The sequence below is a fragment of the Nestor notabilis genome, unplaced genomic scaffold (genome assembly GCF_000696875.1).
Source record: "Nestor notabilis isolate BGI_N333 unplaced genomic scaffold, ASM69687v1 scaffold19375, whole genome shotgun sequence".
In the NCBI taxonomy this organism is placed as follows: domain Eukaryota; kingdom Metazoa; phylum Chordata; class Aves; order Psittaciformes; family Psittacidae; genus Nestor; species Nestor notabilis.
Window position 1 is genome coordinate 16592 of NW_009930010.1, and position 21679 is coordinate 38270.

At 38.5% G+C, this 21679-nt stretch overlaps 1 protein-coding gene across 1 annotated transcript in view; it reads right to left on the bottom strand.

The window, feature by feature from the left end:
• Positions 1-12973, bottom strand: part of LOC104406301 (unconventional myosin-VI-like) — a 27162-nt gene extending 14189 nt beyond the window's left edge. Inside the window, exons 1-3 of the mRNA XM_010015239.1 lie at positions 12838-12973; positions 6548-6617; positions 1638-1711 (exon numbers count right to left, since the gene is read on the bottom strand). Coding sequence (XP_010013541.1) covers positions 1638-1711; positions 6548-6617; positions 12838-12954 — 261 coding nt within the window. The 5' untranslated portion in view covers positions 12955-12973. The remainder of the gene's footprint in view (positions 1-1637; positions 1712-6547; positions 6618-12837) is intronic.
• Positions 12974-21679: the final 8706 nt, after the last annotated feature.

The following is a 21679-nucleotide window of genomic DNA, read 5'->3' on the forward strand; positions in this document are numbered from 1 at the left end:
CTGGGAACGCGCTCAAGCCAAGCAATAAAAGCATTCAGCCGAGAGAAAATCAGCTACGGCTGGTTCCACAGCCCGAAATACAGAATGCAAATGTTCTCTCTCAGAGAAGGAATTTGAGAACAATCTCAAACCAAGCCTGCTTTTTAATTTTCCATACCATGAAGAAGACTAAAGATAAGGGGCTTTTTAGGTATATGGAAAAAACAACAAACAAACCCCAACTTTCATAGCCTCATTATAATGGCCATATCACATACAAGGAAGTACAGATGCCCGCATCACAGAAAAAAGCGGATTTGCAGGAAAAGGTCTGACAAAAATCGGATAAACCTTCAGCTTGTATAACTTATTTGGTTTATTGTTACTGAGCATATCCCTGGACAACTGAAATACAGACACTATTGTGATATGTTGATAGAAGGCTGGATCACACATAATACATGAATTTTCTTTGATGATTTCTATTTTCAGCACTTATTTCACTGAAGGAAAACATTTCTTCAAGAGCTGCAAGTACTAATATTAGTTTTCCTTTAGTAACAAGACAAACATTGCTAACCAGAATTAAACAAAAAGAAAAAAAAAAAAGAAAAGAAATTGTTGACTCAATCTGTATCTTAAAGTTGGAAGGGAAAGGTAGTTAAAATATAAATGACCTTTATTTTTTCTCTGTTTCTCCGGAAGACATACCCGCTCATGACAACTTATTAGTAGTACGTGTTTACAATAAAGAAAGGTTTTATGAACCTAAATACTATCCTACCTTATAACCAATTAGATTTAGAATTTTACTTCCTTTTTGTTTTTTTTTTAATTATTATTTTTCCAGAACAGCATTCGAATGGTCATTTTTATTCATTTATTTTAAAGCTGGTGCTTGATCTTGAGCCATAAAGAATTTATAGCTATGTAAAGTTAGCTGCAACAAAGGAAAGCAACTGTTTTATATTTCTATAAAAGGCTTCAACTCTAATTCAATTCATTTTAGAGCAGCATGCTAACATAAAAAGTTGATTATTTCAACACAGACACTTAAAAATATGGAGAACTGTTTTGTATTATCACTAGCTAGCTTTCTGTAAGGAATAAAGGTTGAGAAAGAAAGAAAACTCTTATCTTTCTTGTATTTCACAGCTGTCAGTGTCTGGGCAGATGGCAAGGACAAAATGTAATTTAGTCAGAATTCATTAACTACAATTAGGCAATCTGATAGCAATATAAAAGATTAAGATGGACATCTGAGCTAGGAGGTGTCAAAGACGGCACCTGTTTGCTTCGTTCAAAAATAATGAAGAAAGAAAACCATCTTTGTTAACAGCTACTCTACTGGCAAAGTAAGTTACCTGCAGGAACAGACATTTCTGATACAATGCTGTGCTGTGGTTGCACATGAACAGTTATGCAGAGAAAAAAGCTATTGCTCTGCTTGGTAAAAACTAGCTAACACTAATGTGTGCTAAATGTGATTAGATCTCAAAAAGTATAACGTAAAAAGAAAATAAATAATCCTGACACCTCCTAACTTTCCAGTGTTATCATTTCTGTTTAGTTACAGGAAAAAATGGAAACACTGGTTTTGTGGATTTTTTGGAAGGACATGTATCATTACACTGGTTGTCGTGATACGTAATACTTACGTAAATCCTGTCCTTACTGTATCGCACTTTGATATTGTGAAGGAGAGTGGCCTCATTTAAATACATAAGGGAACCTGCAAGTAGAAGAAAATCATACACCATTAAGAACTCAGGACTACTTTCATGTACAGCCGAAAAAACCAAATCTTAGGATTAAGGAGAATTTTACTTTCTGTCTCTTTGGTTACAGTTTAATCCTATCATTTCTTTATACTGTCTTGAGGCAGAACTGCTGATTCAATATACTCTTTAAAAACCATAGACCTGCTCTATGCTGTACAACCAGAGTTACAGAAAGTTGCTGAACAAAGAGTCAGACTCCAGGAGTCTCAACACAAGCCTTGCTCAGAACAAGCTCCCTTTTACCAGCCTTGCAGACAAACATGGTGTGTCACCCTCCACTCCAGTGTGTAACTACAGAAACCAGTGCCTACCAAAATCCTTAACACTGGCTGTTTCCTTTCTTCCAGCTCCCCTCTCCCATCTCAGACATAGTATACCCAGGTTAATGCCACCTGACATTCAGAGTAACTGATGGCTCCTGGTGATTTTTAAATGCTTATATTCACTGATTCCCCATCAGGAAACATTGTAGAGGTGGTCACAGACATGACTGCAACACCCGGCACCAAACAACCTTTTCTGTTTCAATTCTGGACTTTGTTGCTACTAGGCCTCCTCAAAGAAACTTCTGGAGGAGTAAAAGTTAACACAGAACTTTTATTTTCCTCCTCAGTTCATTAATATAAAATAATTGAACCAGCTCTGCTGAAATGTTACAAGCAGGCATCTCAGGGTACCCACAGAAAGCTTCAGACCATATGGGTTCACGTTCTGGCAAAGCTGGTCCTTGTTTTCAGGTATAAAGGACCAGAAAGTGTCAGCAGCCTTAATGACAGAGGTCATTACCAGTTCCCATTGTAACAATATTAAAAACATTATCAATAAAACAATGGAGGGTACTACTCATTGCACAGCCTCCATTTTCAAATATGCTAAATCCTCTAGTAGTGTGCAACACTATTTTGTGTAGTTACAACTGTCTGACTACCATACTGCTAAACCTGACAGTATTAGTGCCACTTAAGAAGTTGTACACGTCTGGTAACTGGTGATGGAGAAAGCACTGTGCCTGTAATAGTAACTGCTGCCCTGCACCTCATATGAAGGCCACATATGCACCTCTCATGTATAATGACCAAAAAATTTTTGTCTCAAGTTGGACCAATGCCCTTTCTTGAGGGCTCCAGGAGAGAAAAACGTGTTCCAACTTATTTACACATATGTGCAAGAAGGGCCACCAGTTCTTATGACTTGAAATCAACATTACCCCTCAAGGACACGTGAAGCTCAGTATGCAGCTCTTAACATGCCTTCAGCACTCCTCCTGAGATAATGGGAGCTTCTCAAGAGTATCTGTGTTTTCATTTTCAATCTTCTACCCTTCATTCCACCGTAGACCGAGGAGTGGCTGTGGTTCTGCCTCCTACCACCTCCACCAGACCAGCCTGAAGCAAAGGAAGGTTCAGCAACAATCTGCAGCCGCCCTTTGGCTTGCAGCTCCACTGAACACCAGCCCTTTGCTCCCTCACGTGACTAAATGAGTTTTGCTTCTAATAGCTGGAATCTTCACACTTCTTAAATGACCTTGCAGCATCTGGATTGTTTTGAAGAAACCACCTTCCTCCACAAAATCCCTTGCATGCACATCCCAGCGTTGGCGGAGGCATATGAGGCACACTTTCGCTTTACACTAAGCCAATCTTACTTTGCATCACAACAGCCTTGAAAGTGAGCCTGCGCACAATACCTTCCTGAAGCAGCAGGCTGGCCCCAATCACCATGGCTTTTCCCCTGCCACCTCAGCAGACCTCTTTCCCCCCTAACTTCATCATGGTCACTGGTACATGAGGCAACAGAGTGCAGGCACCCAGCAATGCACAGCAGGACTTCTCCTCCCCTCCCCAGGCACACTCAGTCCATGCAGCTGAGAAAATGGCGCTGGGACTACACATTGCATCCACAGACCTCTCTCCACCTTTACGTCTCTTAATGAGGTCATCCCAAGAGAAAGAGACATTAAAAGGAAACAGAAACTCCTACTTGCTCTAATGAAAAAAAAGTCTCTTTCTCCCCTTGTGCATGCCTTGGGGCCAACAGGATGTTAACTTGTGAAGTTTGCTTATTTTTTAAGTCATTTGGATTCTCAATACTGACTTGAGAAACTACTATATAGTAATTGTCTACACACACTTAAGAAAGAATCATCTTCCTGACTCTATCTTCATAAGAACCTCTCAGGGTTTGCAGGATGATTTAGAGGAAAAAGTCATCAGTAATAAAAACTTGACAATTAACTAAACAACAAAGGACTCCAGATTTCAGTGTATCCCCAGAACTCTCTTTGCAAGTTCTCGTTAAAGAAGTTACACCTGCAGACTTGGTGCATAATGGGAGCTTGCTACTGAGGGAATGTCGCTGCCTTCACTGAAGACCTGCAAACTACGGCTTACGTCAGCAACTTTGAAATGCGTCTTCTTCAGAATAAATCCTTTAAAGAAACATCTATATCCAGAGCCAAAGAAGTCACCAGAGAGAGAATTCTGAATATTCATATGGCTCATGCCTAAATATAAATATATTTATATTTAAATATAAATGCAGTATGTATATGCATTTTGTAGTCCATGTATTTACTTAAACACACACACAGAGTTCGCAGAAGTGAAGTCAGCCACTAAAAGCTAGAAAATACCAATGTCAAATTTACCCACATTGGCTCAGCTGCACACAATGAAGCAGGGTTTGTATGGAAAAACTTTTTATAAAGTAATTGCAAGGCTCTGCATCTCTAAAACTAACTTTTTAAAGGTTCTTATCTGATACCCTGCCCTCTTCATTTCTTTAAAATTTTTTCACACCCCTCCCAAAACCAAAAAAAACCAAAACACTAAAATAATCTTTTTCTTACCATAAAAAAAAAATAAAAAGTTCCACATGTGGTGACAACCCCCCCAAAAACTGAGTGGGGCTTGGGGGAAGCAGAAGAGGAGTGTGAATCACACACAAAAAAAAAATCCTCAAAACAGGTAGTAAATGCTTTGTCCCTGTACTATTTGCAATATTTACTGAGAAATCACATTTAAGGAAGGGCTAGATCCTCAAATAGGTGTCTCTTGCAGCTAGTGCATGCAGGGTATGGAAGACTAAGGGTGCAAAAAAGGCAATACTTCAGCAAATTACTTCCCAGAAGGAAGTTAATCACTAATGCATAGGTTGGAATGCTAAGTATATTATTAACTAGTCTTTCAGGATTTTTCAGAGCAGTATTACAAAGAAAGACTGAGAGCACTCAGTATTTATGAAGTTTTTTCTTAAAGATCTGTGATGCTCAGCACAAATGCTCTCTGACAGAGAAGGAAAATGAACTTTCACACATCCTAGAGATAAACCTCAACTACATTAGAAAGGTCTCAAAATAAGGTTTTATACAGAAAGAATTAATGAACCAAGCATTTTTTAATTTTTTATTTTACTCAGTAAGCCAAAGAAGACATTTTCTCTGATAGGAAGTGTTTTAACCTAACTGAATTTTGCTGGAATCTCAAATCATATCCATAATGATTCCAAATTTCCGTTCTCTGACTGGGACACTGAGGTGGTAGGACATGTCAGTAAAATCACTGTGACAGATGCACAAAATAAATACATTTCCCTAACAGTCATCATGTGCAGAGAATATAGGTACCAGCTTTGAAAAGTTTCAATACACATAATGTTTGGAAAAATAGAACCAACTGGAAACAAGGCTACCAGCTTGGTTCCTCCTGTAACTACACCACACCATTTAAATCAGATCATAAGCCCCAGGTCTCATCTTCCTTATGGAGCAGCTGTAACAGCTGTATTTCCTGTCATGGGATATAAATACTAACCCCTACTCCAAAACAGGAATTGTGGTTAAATAACCTAAACAACTTTCAAAGTCCTAGCATCTATTTAAATGAAGAACAATAGAAGATAATTTTGCCTACCATTTACAAAGGTATGAGTATTTTCGCCAACCAGTAAACACCATAGGAAGCATTTAAAAGCATTTTCTTCATCAGGTTTTCAAGACAGGAGAATCTCTGTGATTTGTTCACACAGAGCAACATCAGCAGCATATTTAACAGTTCTCTAAAAGCTGATGCTAGACCTTACTTGGTACTCTTTCCCCTCTCCACAGGTTTGAATACTGTATATTTGTGTCCACACATCTAACTATGTATATTTAACTAAATAAAAGCCCTGCAGATCAACACTGAAGCTTATTACACAAGTTCCCCTCAAAACTTGGTCTCCAGTAGCACTCCTACATCTGATTCACTATAATCTCTTTCCTTTTCCAGTGGCCCCAATGGGTCCAGATTCCCATGTCCAGTTTTGGGAAGGTTATCTTAAAATTTATTTTCAATTACCTGTACTTCCACGGGAATGCTATCTGAGAAATGGGTAACATGCAGGAAAATGCTGTACAATAAAACTGCTGATAAAGCAACTAATTCTTTTGCTGCACCATAAAAGATAAATTTAACCCCCATAATGCTGAATGCAGTTGATCCTGATGGAGTTAGGTGAACATCTGATATATGTATCTGAAGTCACGTAACAGTTTTAAGTGGGAATAATGTAACTATGAGTTCTCTAAAGTGTTCATCTGAAAACCAAAACCCACAATAAATGGTTTTTAAAATGGGCTTACTTTAAGAACTTTAAAGGACTAGTAAAGGTCATACATAAATTCAAGCAAAGAAGCAAAATGACAACTACAAGGAAGAAACAGGAAGCTTGTAAGGAAACAATATTCTCCTCTATGCAGATATTTTTTAATTCCAAATGCATAATTTGTTTTAAAATTCATAACTTACAATTATCTTCCACATCCTTCTTGCTGTCCTCTTCCGCAGGAAACACTTGATTGATAGCAGCCTGGAAAGTCTGTTAGACAAAAAATATTAACATTGTCAGAATTCCATAAGAAAAAGAAACAGTTCCAAGATGTCTGGATACAATGATAAAAGTGAGTGCACTGGGACTGTGTGTGATTTAAAATGAAGTTGCCAGCTTTATATTTCAGCATTGGAAATTTTACTGAGTTATTAGATGCAGGTAAGAGCTGCTGCATTTTCATGACTACACGACATTATAAAAATGTAGTCACTGTAATACATTTTATTGCATTAATATTTGATGCTAAATTCCAAATTTAATATTGTAATATTGTGTAATATAAAAAAATAAGGATAAAAAAAAGTACTGGAAAGGGAACAGCATTGTAAAGGACAGTTTCCTCAGTTCTGCAAAGCAGCACAAAGAATTAAAACCAAATTACACAGTCGAAGGACTGTACTGTCATTATCATATGCTGTTTTAAAACACTCCTACTTAAAATATAGAAGTTCAATACATAATATCCTCTGTATCGCCTAATACTGTAGCTTTGGTTGTTGCTTGCTGGTTTTTTTTTTCTTCAGTAAATCAATACTAACGTAAAACAAGACCTTCCTTCAACTCTTGTATTCCAGTTACACAAAACAGCCATTTATCAAGTGTTCAGATCCAACTGGAAAATTTCATAACAAAAGCAACATTGTTTCTTCTTTATTCTCTAGAAATCATAATTTATATTGTTGTAAAAAGGAAGGAAAAACATCCTAGCACACACACACACATTACAGCATCTGCACAAAAATACCTATTGTAAGAGGTATGTGTTTAATTATACTTTTCCGTTTACTGTAGTAATAGCTTGTTTGAGCTACCTATGAATGAACAAAAACCCTCTTGTACCAATCAAACACAACAGCCGCCATGCTGCCGCAGGCACAGTCTCCTTTTCCCCCATGGAAGTGGAGACAAGAAGTCTAGTCTAATATTTAAAAAGGCAACCAATTGGATCTGAAAATTACTTCAATAAACAAACATGTTTGCTTGTTTAACATTGTACTTGGCAAAACAGTCCCATGAGAAACATCTCACATGGAAGTTTAGGAGAAAGACAGCAACTTGCTTCATCTTCACTTCAGTACCACAGACACAATATGTGAGCTCTTGTAGCTTAACACCATCATGAGCAACTACAAATGCCAACTATCTTTGAAGGGGAAAAGGTTAAAAATGTCTCAGAGTAGAACTACTTGCTGCCAGGAGGAAAACAATATGCCTTGCCTACAAAGTTATCATAAAATATGCAATTTGTAGCCATAATAAATTACATTTTGTTATCCCCTTCTCAGGATCTAATGAAGAAAAATATGCACAAAAAGCTTTCCTAAGGGAAATGGAGCTACTTGATGACATTAGAATATCTGAACACCCATCAGACCAGCCTCCTCCTAATTCTTCTTTATCAGAGACTGGTGGAGACAGGGAGGAACTGAACATCTTTACCTACCTCAGAAAGTTGCCAGCTGCTATTCCAAGTTTTAGCAGGGCAAAGATCCCCCATACCCTTTTCTCCGACAGTATTTCAGTTAGAACATCTTATCATCATAATTTTCTCTGCGAGTTTCTCAACAATAAATGTGTACCTCATTGTGTAAAGATATATTTGAACACATTTCCCACATAATCAGTTCCCTGTGCATGAAACAGTAGAAAAGTTTAAAAAGAGCATGACTGACTTCATGAAAATCTAACTTCACTTCTTGGCTGCTGATGTGTAACCCAAGTTTAACCACTAACAAAGACACAGTTTTTTTTCACAGGAGAGAATGAACACAATACCCAGCTATTCTGTAAGACTCTTCACAAATCTCGGGTGGTTTTAACATTCTGTGGATTTAAAGACAGCTATACCACATCTATCCCAGAAGAGGAAGGAAGAGGTTTTTCAATGTGCTCACCAGTCAGCCTTCTGATTCAAGATAAATTTCAATGAAAAAAATAATGAGAATTCACCCTGGTTTCTCCTCCTTCATTTTTTAGACTCAATGTAAATTGTGAATTAATTTCTAGAATATTTCAGAAGTGATAAAACAAGAAAGAAATACGAAGGTGGCTTATCTGAAAGCTGATGCTTTTCTTTTGGACTCTTCTAGATCAGAACATGAAGCCTAGTTTCAACTATGTCAGCAAAGAATTTCTTTCCTGTGTGTCACAGCTGGACTACTGCTTTATGTAAGGTGATTACTTGTTATGTAGGCAAGTATGCTAGCTAGATGTGCAGAGCTCCAAGTACTGCCAATTACTATTAAAATCTGATAGAATGAATAGCAAAATGGGCAAGGTATCCCAGGACTATCCATAAAAAAGTTATCCAAAGAAATTCTTTACTAAGTTGTCCCTTTTTTTAAAAAAGGGCATTTATTACAAGGAGGAAACACTTCAGGCATTTGGTGGAAGACTTCTGCATTAAGGCACAGCTAAGGACAAACTGTTCTAAGAAAATGGAGAGGGTATTAATGGTATGAGACAATAAAATGGTCTCAGGAGGCAAAAAGTTGGGTTTAGGGTTTTTTGTAGGGGTTGTGGGGTTTGGGTTTTTTTTCCTCTTTGTAATGAAGCAGCCCTTGAAATCCCATGGCAGTCTTAACTATTCTCCCAGAAACGAGATGAGTGAAAAAAGATATCTTTCCATTCAAGCAGGATCTTATTTCTACCATGTAATCCAATATGTGTAACCATGCCTCCCTTTATACCTTCCAGATACAGACAGAAGACATCCTTACTCTCAGCTGTATTTCACAGACCAACCTAAAGCAGTACAAACATTGCCTAAGACAGACAAGAATATGGTTTAGTGCGACGTGTCCCTGCCCATGGCAGGGGGGTTGGAACTAGATGATCTTAAGGTCCTTTCCAACCCAAACCATTCTATGATTCTATGATCCTATGCAAGCAAGCAAGCTGCACTAACTGCTGAAAAAAAACACCAACAAAAAACAAACCCGACCCTTAGCTTGAAACACTGAACTTTGGACATTCTGATCCTTACTTTCAAAGTACATTTATTCATTTATACTTAGCGCAGAAAAATACCTTTCTGGTTATTCACAGCATACCAGAGCAGGTGCCCCATAATGCCCTACCATGACCCTTCAGAACTGGTGCAGAGCCATACCATGCAGCCCAGCTGAGGGCAGGAGGGCGTCAGTAAGTGCCCACAGCACCACACACCTTCCCAGTGACTGCCAGAAACGCATTACTGCAGATGGTCTAGGAAATGCAGCCCCCACTCCTCAGTGCCACGAGGCTCCCAGGATGGCATCTCAAGGTGCAAGTCCCTTTGAGGCATCTCTTCCCCATCACTTTACTTATATTTGCTACCTCCAGGAAAAAAGTAAATTCCCTGTTTGACAATTTCACTGCCTCTGCCTTCTCCCTGTTACAGCATCAAGCAACAAAACGAAATAAGGTATATGCAACAGGATCTGAGGTTAGGATTCCCAGTAATTCAGAAGAGTACACTCCAAGAAGAAGCATAAGCTAATTGAGTTTAAGTGGCTGCCTTTCTACCCAGCTCCTCCCTTGTACACTGTGTGACTACTGGTAGGACACAGGACAGGGCTGCCAGCCCCAGTCCTCCAGTCCAGCTCAGAGCAGAGGGCAGAGCCCATTCTTGGGGCAGTCCAGCTCAGAGCCCATTCTTGGTTCCAGTCCTAGGTGGGACCATGCTCATTAGCAAACCACTCTCCAGTTTCTCTGTTTTCTTTCCTGTCCTGGCATTTATCAGCATTGCAAGCCAATGACCTAGCTTTCAGGGAGTAGCTCCTGTCTTGTAACACATGCAACCTGTGTTCTGATAACACGCTCCTGCAGCTTGGATTACTCTCCTTTGTACAGTGCAGGCTGAGTGACTCAGATCCCCACCTTTCTTTAGACACCCTGCCTTTGCAAGGAAATGCAAACGCTGTTGTTAACTCTGTGGTACCCAAATCTGCTATTGCTGGTTTATAAGCAAATCAGCATGTTGGCCAACTTCCCACAGTCTGGACTGCGTAACTTGGTTTCATTATACAAAGCAATCTACAGCCACAGTGGCCTCGTGTCTTCCATCCTCCTGCCACTGCTTGCTGCCATCCTGAAAACTTTCCACTTCCTCATTTTTAAGGTGGATCCGTTCTCTGACCTCGTTTGCTGTGTCATGCACAGCTCGACAGGCAGAGTCGAGAGGGTGCCGTTCTGCAATGCCAGAGCTAGCTATGGGTGGGGAAAGGAGGGAAGATTTTAGGACATCATGAAAGTGCTGCCTTGCAGCATTTACTGCAGTTACTAACAACATATTTTAATTAACCATTAAGTGGTATAAAAGGCAATAATCAAACATATGCATACGCATTTCCTTTCCTACCTGTGATCTCTGGTAAAATACCAGCACCTACAGAGAATACGTATGACATGTTAATGACCCAGATTAAAAAATAATAATAAGTTACACTGCCCGGATATGTTTACAAGATCAGCTTACTCCTCTCCTCCCTGTAATTATCATGGTCAACTCTGGAGCTGCTGGATCGCTCCTTCTTATAGAAGAGCAGTTCTGAACTATCTTTTTATGTAAACAAAGTTGATAATTATGGGTATTAATGCTGACTACTTCAAATTAATGTTCTAAGTGCACAAGAACAGAGTAATCTTAAAAAGAAAACAAGCAATGAGAAACATTTCACTATTAAAAAAAAATCAATGACACCTTGAAAAGACTGAGAAAGTAATAAAGAAAATGTTTTAATTCACCTCTATTAATATAAGGAGGTTTGATAATTAGAAATATAAGACCATAATCTCTATGGTATTTAAACTGTAAAGTGTTTGTTCCCTTGGATAAGGGAACATTAAGTCCTTAATTGATCTGCTTAATTCAGGGAAACAGCCAATAGCAGAATAACAAACTTTCTAGACAAAAGAGATTGATTCTGAACCGTAAACCAAAATATTTGGTTGTGTTTTGTTTTTTTTTTTTAATATGGTCCCTGGAATGGACGTATGTCAGAAAAAGAGAGCGACTCAGGAATCTGCTTATTTCCTGTTTCAATTTCAATATACAGACTTTTGCTCTTTATCACATCAGAATCACTTGGGAATATAAACAGAAATAGAGGTGGGGGTCAAAATCATTGAAGCAATTAAAGACTACTTAGCCATAGCTTTGGAATATTTAATATTTGTGTCTGCATCATTTTGCTCTTCCCCAAACTGAAGAATGCACACTGCTACTACTAAACCTGCAGACTTTCTCTCCAATGAACAAAAAATCATACATTGCATTTGCTTTGTATTTCTAAGGAAAGCAAAATCAACTTCCTCTCCAAGATGCACAAAAAAGAAGTTCTCCTCTGAAAGGAAGGACTGCTGCATAACCTTTTGACCTGTGACAAGGCATTCTCTACTACTGATGACATGAAAAAAGAAGTTAACAAAAAACGTTTTGTCTTTTCCATACCTGAAGATACAGAAAGGAAAAAAGATGTTAGAAAGGGCACATATCACATATTCACAAAGACCAGAATCACAACTTTTAAAAGTGTCTGATCTTATTCCAGCTAGTAAAAAACAGGATGCTGACCATCTGAACTAAGATAATTAATAGATACAAGGTGCTTCCAGTAAAAGCTGACATTTAATTATGTCATACTGAATCTGAAAGATGTCATGATAAATGAAGCAGCTGGAAAACACTAATTAGAATTATAGCTTCATTCTAAAAGTTACACTTACTTTGCCTTTAATTTGCTGAAGCAATTCCATAGGACCTTTGTTTGACATTGTGTTACTTTTTAAGGTTTTTAAGGTTTCATCTCTCGATCTTCATCAATCTAACAGTAAATAATCTAATCTAAACCAGAGCCCAGCACACACCTGCAGGACACTCGTGGGAAAAGAGAGAAACTAATCTCACCAGTAGACTCTTAAACAGTCTCTAGCTGAGAAGAAAAGAAAGTATAAAATACTGAATCACATGGCTATGTAGATTCAATCCTCCTCTCTTTCATGGTCACATGCAGATAACTGACAGAAAGCATGCACTTCTTATCAGTGGAATGTTTCATTTGCAATGCAAGCTAAAGCCGAAGACCCTTAGCCAAACTTAGAACAGAAAACTGATCTTCCACTCTTTCAGGCTGAGTATAATTGAAGTTACTGTCAAAGACATGGCCTATAGGTAAAACAGTTTTTGTAAGGTTTTTCTCTGTTTCTTTGGTTGTGAGACACTTACCTTGCCTTTCTGATTCAAAGGTTCAATAGTTAAGTTGTCAGTGCCAATGTCCACAATCATCCCCATCTGAAACCCATCAGTTGGGTGTGGAGCCCAAACGGGCTTCCCGTCCTCCATTGTGCGATCTATCCAGTATTTCCTGTAAGAAAAAAAAATACAAAAATCAAAAAAATTGTATACAAATTTAGTAAGCTATCTGGATTCACCACACAGACTTTAGTTTATTATATTTATTCCTATTAGTCAGCGTGGAAGGAACGTGCCTGTAGAATGGAGCCAGCCTGTCAGGACAAGATTCTTCCAGCCTTTCTCCAACCTGCAAGACTTTGCTTACAGAGAATACTCTCAGACTTGGAAAGTATGGAGAACATTCAAGAACAGACAAATTTGGCAGGGGGTGCCCAGGGGGACCCCCAAATTTGGGGGAAAAGACTGTTCTCTGTAGCTCTTTTCCCATTTTACCTAATTTGTGAACCAAAAGGGGGACTATCTCATGATCAAATTAGAAATACAAGACAGATTCAAAGCTAAGTACTATATCACATATGTATATATACCTGTACAGGTACACATATATATATGTGTATGTACATGCAGTGGGGTCATACAACTAATCATATTTGTTTGCACATGATTTGGTGTGCAAATACTTGAATTTCTAAAGGGCATGTGAGCAGAAATGCAGTCTCTTGTCGTCTGAGATGAATGAATGCGCTCACTCTTTTCATGCGTCTGGGCATATGGCTTTTAAATAACCCACGAATATATTCACTCACAATTGATATATCATAATATAGGCCTTTGAGAGACTGACTTCTGATAGTGTAACATTACAACTCTGCCTCTTCAGGAACACCAACTTTACCTCCCATAAAAATATGAAAATTGTTTCAGAGGAACCTATGATGTACAAATGAAATAGATGCAAAGACCCAAGACATTCAAACCTAAGGCTCCTCAAGTTATGCAGCTAAATAAGGTCCCAATTAAAAGGGGTATTTGATTGCATGCAGTGTGCATTGAGCCAACCAGGAAAGTTGCCAGGATTGGCACGCTCTGAATGGCTAATGGTGCCATTTTAAATATGCAGAATTAGTCCCTTTTGGGTTTTTTTTAAACCTACTTTATAGTCCTTACCCTAATAAGAATAGAGAGTCCACACGGCTTGAAAGGCTCATTTCTCCTGGCCATTTCTTACTCCCTTCCAAAACTCATTCACATACTAAACTAGTATGTTTCAGTGATTCCAAAATTAGTAAAAAGTATCTCATTTTACCAAGGTGTAAGTTACCTCTCTTAGCATGCACAAAATGAGCCTGCCAAGCAGCAAAGAAAACACTGGCAGCAAACTCCATGTAAGCGAGGAAACATGTCCCACATTTTTCTTCTTCCAACATTTGAAGGAAAAAGGAGGTCTGCAATTTCCCACTACCAACGAAGGCTCAGACCCCTTTGCCATAATCAGCAGCAAGGAAAAAGAGTCATTGGCCCATCAGAAAGTTGTACAACCACGAGCAGAAAAGGACACTCTTGTCCCATAGAGGACGTCAGGACATGCTGTACATGACCTGCTTTTTGCTGCCTCCAAGGAGTTTTAGAAAACTCTGAAGAGAAGGAAAAGGTTTGCTATGATTGCTTTGAGAATGCTGCTCATCTTAGCATCTTACTTGTCAAGGAATAAGACCACTTGCTGTTAACTTTAATATGAAATAACAGCAGATCAAAATTAATTCTAAAGCAAAGACTCAGACTGCAAAGTTAATTTTTTTTAAATGCAGAAGCGTTGAAAAAACTAGATGTAGAGCACTGAATTTAGCAGTGGTGTCTGGTTTTGTGTTTAAATTTACTCAGTTAAACAGATTTTTCCTCCCCTCCCCGAATGCAGTTCAGATCTAAGAAGCTCATGAAGATTTTAACAAATGTTTCTAGTGTATTCTAGTCATGTAATTCATGCTATTTAAACATTATATTCAACACTAGAAAGCTTGTAGTTTACTTTTCCCCCCATAAACAGAGCATATTAACTTCTTTTAACTACTCATAGAAAGTTCATGTTGTAAAACCTCAAGTGTCAAATTCCCTTCTATTTACTTCACACATTTTGCCACATCCCACAAACTCTACAAAACACCATCATCTTAATCATGTGTCACTAGCACCACACGATAAATCCTGCAAAACAACAGCTATATTCACTCACAATTGGCTGTTGGTCATTTTGTCTTTACCTTAGGATACTTTAAATCAGATCTAGTATACACCACAGTTTTAGGGTTTGGTTTTGGTTTGGTGGGGTTTTTTCAGCCAGCTCTGACCTCTGAGTACAACTGCCATCGTGAGCATAGTTGCTGAACAGCTGAATTTATTTCTGGGTATAACCAGGCCTTAATTTCTTCACAAGCCTATCATTTGCTTTTAAAATGCAAGTTCAAATTAGTACTTAAGTGGTATGTCACACAACCACTAAAAACAAGGCACTCTTTTTACATCCTGAGTAGCATGACCAGGGCTCTGGATGTAACTCTTGCACAAGAAACAAACCCTGGAATTACTGCCAAAATTTCTGCCAAAAGTGAGAATCCAAACTCCCCAATTAGCAGCCAAAGGCTTCTGCTTTGCTCACTGACATGGGCTTTTGCATTCTTACATATTCTTAAGCCCACTTCACGCTTTATAAATAAATTATGCCAGGGGAGCATCACAAGCTTAAAAAAAATAAGTCCTCTTCAAGGATAGAGCAGCAATTGAATTCAGCCACCACCAGGAAATGCATGTTTAAAAGAAATATCTGAGGCTTTGCAAGCCACTGCCGAAAGCATCTAAATACAAGTGTAGTAGCTACTCCTTTTAATAAATACAGTCCTCTGTCTGAGAAGTGACACAAAACCAGCTGTAACATTTTGGTTTTGGCAGCACTCCGTCTCTGTCAGCTGGAACTCTGACAGACAGCACATTAAAATTGGATACTGAAACCCAGCAGGTCATACCTGCTCTATTATCTACTCCTCCATCTGATGTATATGCCACTGCCCTTGAGAGAGATGCACAAAGTCTAGTCCTGAACCTACTCTTGAATAGCCAGTATCCAGCCCAGGATTTTAAGGTGAACAGAAACAAAACAAGTTCAAAGTTCAACTAGCTGATATAGAATCATAGAATGGAACAGAATCAGTGGGAACAAGCTGCTTTTTTTTTTCCCCCCCAGATGCATCCATCTAAATCCAATCTACATGGAGCCAACTTCACTACATTGTTAAAAGAACTCACTGTTTCTGAAAACAGCAAGAGGAAAAAAAGACTTAAATCCATGATAAAAGCACTAAGGAAACAAATTTAAGAACACCACCAAACACAAGGAATCACCTGCATAATGCTTCCAGAGACCAAAAGGAGCCATCTTCCACATTTGTATATAGGTACTCAAGATATATGAAAGTAGTTGATTATAATTTGCTAGGTCATTTTGGTCTCCGTAACTAAGACTTCTTCCAACATGAGGGAGAGAATTCACAAAGGCTACACTTACAACTGGGAAGCCAGCCACCGTTTTCTCTTTCTAGAGTCAGGAGAAAAAGAGACCAAGAACCCCATGCTGGAGTTTGTCTCTCTGTTGAGAAGGAGAGGGACAGTAATAAAATAAGCCTTTGTCTGAAGTTGGTAAATTTAATAGCTACTTCTTCAAATGTCAGACTTTATATTTTCATAATTGGCAAGAAGTAAATAAACCTTGCCCTAATCACCAGTAAAAGTACTTAACACATTCAGCACTGGCTAAACAGCAGCAGCCAGCAGTTCAAACAACTTGCAAGACAAAACTGTACTGCACTCCCCAGATGACAACAGGAAGAAAAACATAGGCCAACTCTTCTTTTGCTGCACTGTTATTCTCTCTTCTGGAGAATGTTTAATAACACTGTTTCTCAAAAAAATTATCTACATATCACATTGATTGATGCAACAACTAAGAATTCCTCAGTTGAAAGCTGGAACATGACCATCCCACTTATGTTTTCTTAAGATATTCCCGATTTTGAAAGAATGTAAAACAACTACATTTTGATTTTGTAGAGTATTCAAAAGGAAATCAAACACTGCTATCTAGTGAAAGAATTCTAGGAAGGCAAATTATAGTAATGCAACTTTAAACTTGTTACCTGAGACCAGAGGTAGGCATCTGAATGATCTGATCCTGTTTACTACCCTATGAAGTTTACTATACGAAGACACTGTACAGATTGCTGAATTAAGTAATTAAAACAAATGAAAAATAAAATTTCATTAAACAACTGACAGTATCTCATTACATTGGCTAAATCAAAATTCATTAAACAGTTGACAGTATCCCCTTAGGCTGGCTAAATCCAAGGAAAATAAGCAAGTCAGAATGGGTATATTAGGTAATTATCACAGTGAAAATAGAATTACATAACTTATTTTATATTAAAACAAAAAAATTCTACTTCTTGCGTGTTTAAGAGCTGCTCAAGGTTCTGCAGATTACACTGGGCACATGATAATGGTTTGGGAAAGGTCCTGTAAAAATACAGGACAGACCAGATAAAGGAAAAACATCAATACACAGTGGTAGCTTACTGTCAATCATGTTATTTTTTTCAGCCTAGTTGATTGTTTGACTGCAGTTTGAATAAATCAAAGCTTAGGCAGCATTCAGCACTCTATTGCAGGTGACATAGTATTTCAAACGAACTGCAGATACACTACAGCAATTTTGTTTTAGCTAAAAGCAAGTCACAATTGCATTGTTTAATTGAATATTCAGCCCATTTACTTTTTATTTCTTATTTAATTTTTCAATTTACTATAAAACTTTCCTGCACTAACACACTTTAGTTCACCCAAACCAAACTGCAGTTTTTCATACGTACCATACAGCAAGGTAACTGTGGCAAGCAGAGACTTCTGCCAACCCAGGAAGGAAGGAAACAGGCTAGAATACAGCCCAGCACAAAGGTATCTTCAAAAACAATTTGCCTTGAAAATGTTAATGCTGACTTGTTAATTGCCAATACATTCGGTAGATGTATGCAAGTAAAATAAAGAGTAGGAGTTCACACATTTAAAAATTACTAGATAAAAACTTCTTTTAAAGCTACATGCTCTGAATGCCAGACAAGTTGAGCTGATGAAATTATTTTCATGGCATGCACATTTTCTTGTAAATTTGCATGTATCAACATGTTTTCAATACGTAGCAGCTAGAAACTGGTTTCTGTAGTACTTCCGTAAGAATCACTCTTTTACGTTTGTATCCACTTTGTATTTAGCATTCACATAGGAAATGCCTACTCTGATGTGTTTACTACTCAAAATGTTCTCGAAGTCAATCGCATCCCTTATGCTTAAAGCAGAGAAGAAATATTTTATTTTTCCACATTAAATGTGGCAATACCCAATTACAAAAAACCTGTTCTGGACCTCGGTAAAGCAAGCCTGCAACACTCCGGATCATTTCTCAAACACCCTTGCCTTAACATCCACACTGCAGGTAGAACAAATTTTAAGGAACAGAAAAGGGTGTGTGGTAGGGACAGGATTAGCAAAAGACCTGTCCAGCTTACGCTACACTATCTCACCTTCCTGTGTCCTAATTGCTGCTCAAGCCAATTCAACCCAGCTTCACTTCCAGCTTTGCTCCCTGCTCCTGCCTCTTCCCCTCCCAGCGACCTTGAGAAATACAGATGTAGGGCAGGAGATGGTCTGAGTCAGAACAAGTACTTTGAAAAAAACACACACCTACTTCATCTGCAAATATTTCTATGGCTGTTGCATTCAAATAAGTGCCTAAAAAGAATCAATTTGTAAACTGATTAACGGTAAGAAATTTTCTTCACAGCAATTGATTTTTCATGCTTTTTCAAATGCATCATGTTTAATCAATTATCACTTTTGTATGTATATGCACTTTTCACATAAACATGTAGCCTATCAGAAAAGGATGAGATCATAAAAAAGCACCTATCATAGGAAGCTTATCCAACGTAATTTGTAGTTTAACTGAACAGATTTCTCACAAGCCAAGTGCCTTTCAGCTGTTGTTTACTAAGTTCCAAGAGCTTCAGTACTGCCTAAGAAACAAAAATAAATACTGTGTGGCCAAGGAAATCTGCTATTGGAGACTACAATGAGGGTCCAAGAAATCCAGAGGAAGGAGGGTTTGGGCAACTACAACACAGTAACTGCGGTATGGCAGAAGAAACAAGTCCACAAGAGGGGCTGGAGACAGAAAAGGACCACTTCTTGCATGCTGGCAGAAAAGAAGCAGCAAACATTCTCACAAAGTGTACTGTGTGAGAAGATGACTAGGAGTGAAGATGTAAGATTGAGACTCAGCAAAGGAAGATAGCAACATCTATGAACTAGCATACTGGCACTGGCTCATATTAAATCCTGAGGTAAACATGACCACTTCTGTACTTGACATGAAGTACTTCCATGAAGAAGGACCAAGGCATATATGAAGAGGAAAAAAAAAAAGCTAATTTTTCTGGGGACCTTATAAAAATGCTAACAGTAGTTCCAGCTTCAAGAATTTTTAATCTACCAAAAAGCAACATCTCACTTCTACTAGACCTAACCAAAACCTCTAGCTGCAAAAACCTTGGTGCAAAGTTTCCCCATCTGCCAAACAACAGGGCCTGCAGGACCAAGTGCTTGTGGAAGAAGCTTCCCAGCGGACTCTGCCCAACTCATCTTACTATTTTTGTGGAACTGCACCCCCCACCAGACCCTGTGAGCACCAAAGGTCTTCATGGCACCTGACATAACCGTCCCCCACTTGTACTCTCCATGGCAAGTACTGAGTGGATCTGTTCATATGCGACTTATGCAGCAATATCCTACTGCAACAACAGTTCAAAATGATAATAAATCATACAAAAAAACCCTCAGTATCATGAAGGCTATGCTGAAACTTAGCAACATTCTAGCTAGCTTTAAAATTCTGTCAAGAGTTCAGCAGACAGTATTTGTCCAATTCCAACTGCCGTTATATAAGACCGAGATGAATTTTGTGTATCTTGTAAGCTTGTAAAACTCTACCCACAGAGGTTGTGGTCTTTTCACTATGATATTGGGAAGTTAAACTTGATTCATACTAGGACCAACAAGGTGTGATTATTTCCTCTGTGACTCCTGCTCTTCTGCCAGCTTTTTAAGCTACTGTTCTTTCAAGAACATTGTTCTTATTTTAGCTCCTACTAACAAAAATAGAGAGGTTTCTGTCCCAGTTCTTGTTAATTAAAATAACCTGAGTGGAACTTCCTGCCAAACCAAGGAATAAGTATGCCAAGGGGATCTGCACAAGCATTTTCAACCATCAGCAATACCTAAGCCAGTAATAGCAGCAAGCAGAAAAGAGAGAAGTAGCAAAACCCAAAGTCAAATTTCAGCAAGAACACATACACCCACACAAAAAAAGCTGAAGTTAAAATTAAAGAAAGAACTCCTCAGTTATGGTCTGGACACTACTTCAGAAGCAGTACAAAACAGAAATGAAGACCAGAAAAAAAAAACCACAACCCAGAAGAAAACCAGGATGGCTGAGACAGAGTTTGAAAGGGGCTGCTGAAACCAACTTAACTCTTTCAGACTTCAAGTCAGCCCTGGTGAAACCAGCAGGCAGTGAGAGGAGAAGAAAGTAAGTACAAGGCGTAACCCAGCAAACAGATAAAGGAATCAAAGCAAAATCAAATGCGTCCTAATCCATCTCACAATAAAATATAAAGAACACACAGAAGCAGACAGACACTCTCTTGCAGATTGAACTGGAGTAGTTCAAGCTAATGAGCTGAACTCTGGAGTTAACAACTACAGCTGAGAGACCACACTGTGTGACCACTTAAACCATATTCAAGGAACAGCCTCTCCAAAGGCAGGTAGCCTCAGACCCCTTAAGCTAGCATTTTAACATACACCCTCCTGTGCCACCTTTTCCAAGTGTAAACATCAGAAAGAACAAATACTTCCTGAAGGCTGAGGATGACTCTCTCTAAGCTAATGAAATTTAAATTCTCCTACAGTTATGTAATCTTCCAGCCTCCCCCACCCATTCGTCTCCTACGACTCTCCTACTGCAAATTAGAGTGCCCCATTTCGCCACCCAGTGCGCCCTACTGCCAAGCTATTGCTCATCTTCAGGTGACCTAATACAAGAACAGATACGTTTATCCTCTTTTAAGACTATACACCCATCAGTTTCTCTTTGAGCTTTGGATACAAGATAGAGCAAAAACTACCCATCAGCCTCAAGCCTGCCAAACACAAGGGACCTCTGCTCCAGCACAAAAAGTAGGAAATCAGATTACACAAATTAAAAAAAAATATTAAATAGTAAGTTAAGAAAGTGCATCCTCTGAAATACTTACAGAAAATGCTATCACTTACAAATATTGGTTTGGTATGTAAATACGTGGTCATTAATTTCCGTAATCTGAATCTCAGAAGCTGTATATTTTAAGTAATTGAGACCCTGGAATTTTAGTCCTCTGTAGACCATCATAAATGTCAGCTAAAAGCTCATTTTAATGTAGCCAAAGGGGCTCATACCAGTTAAAGCAAACATATATTGCATTTTACATCAGCTTTTGCCAAGCTGATTCAGAAAGAGGCTGAGGTAGACCAAATCCCAACAATATATCCTAACTCCTATGAACACAGATAAAGCCAACAAAGTTCATGCCCTCACAGAAAATCAGAAGCCAACATGGTCTAGAGTGAGGCATCTCTGCCCATGGTAGGGGGTTTGGAACTAGATGATCTCAAGGTCCTTTCCAACACTAACTATTCTATGATCCTATGATTCCTAACCATCAATTTAAGGGAA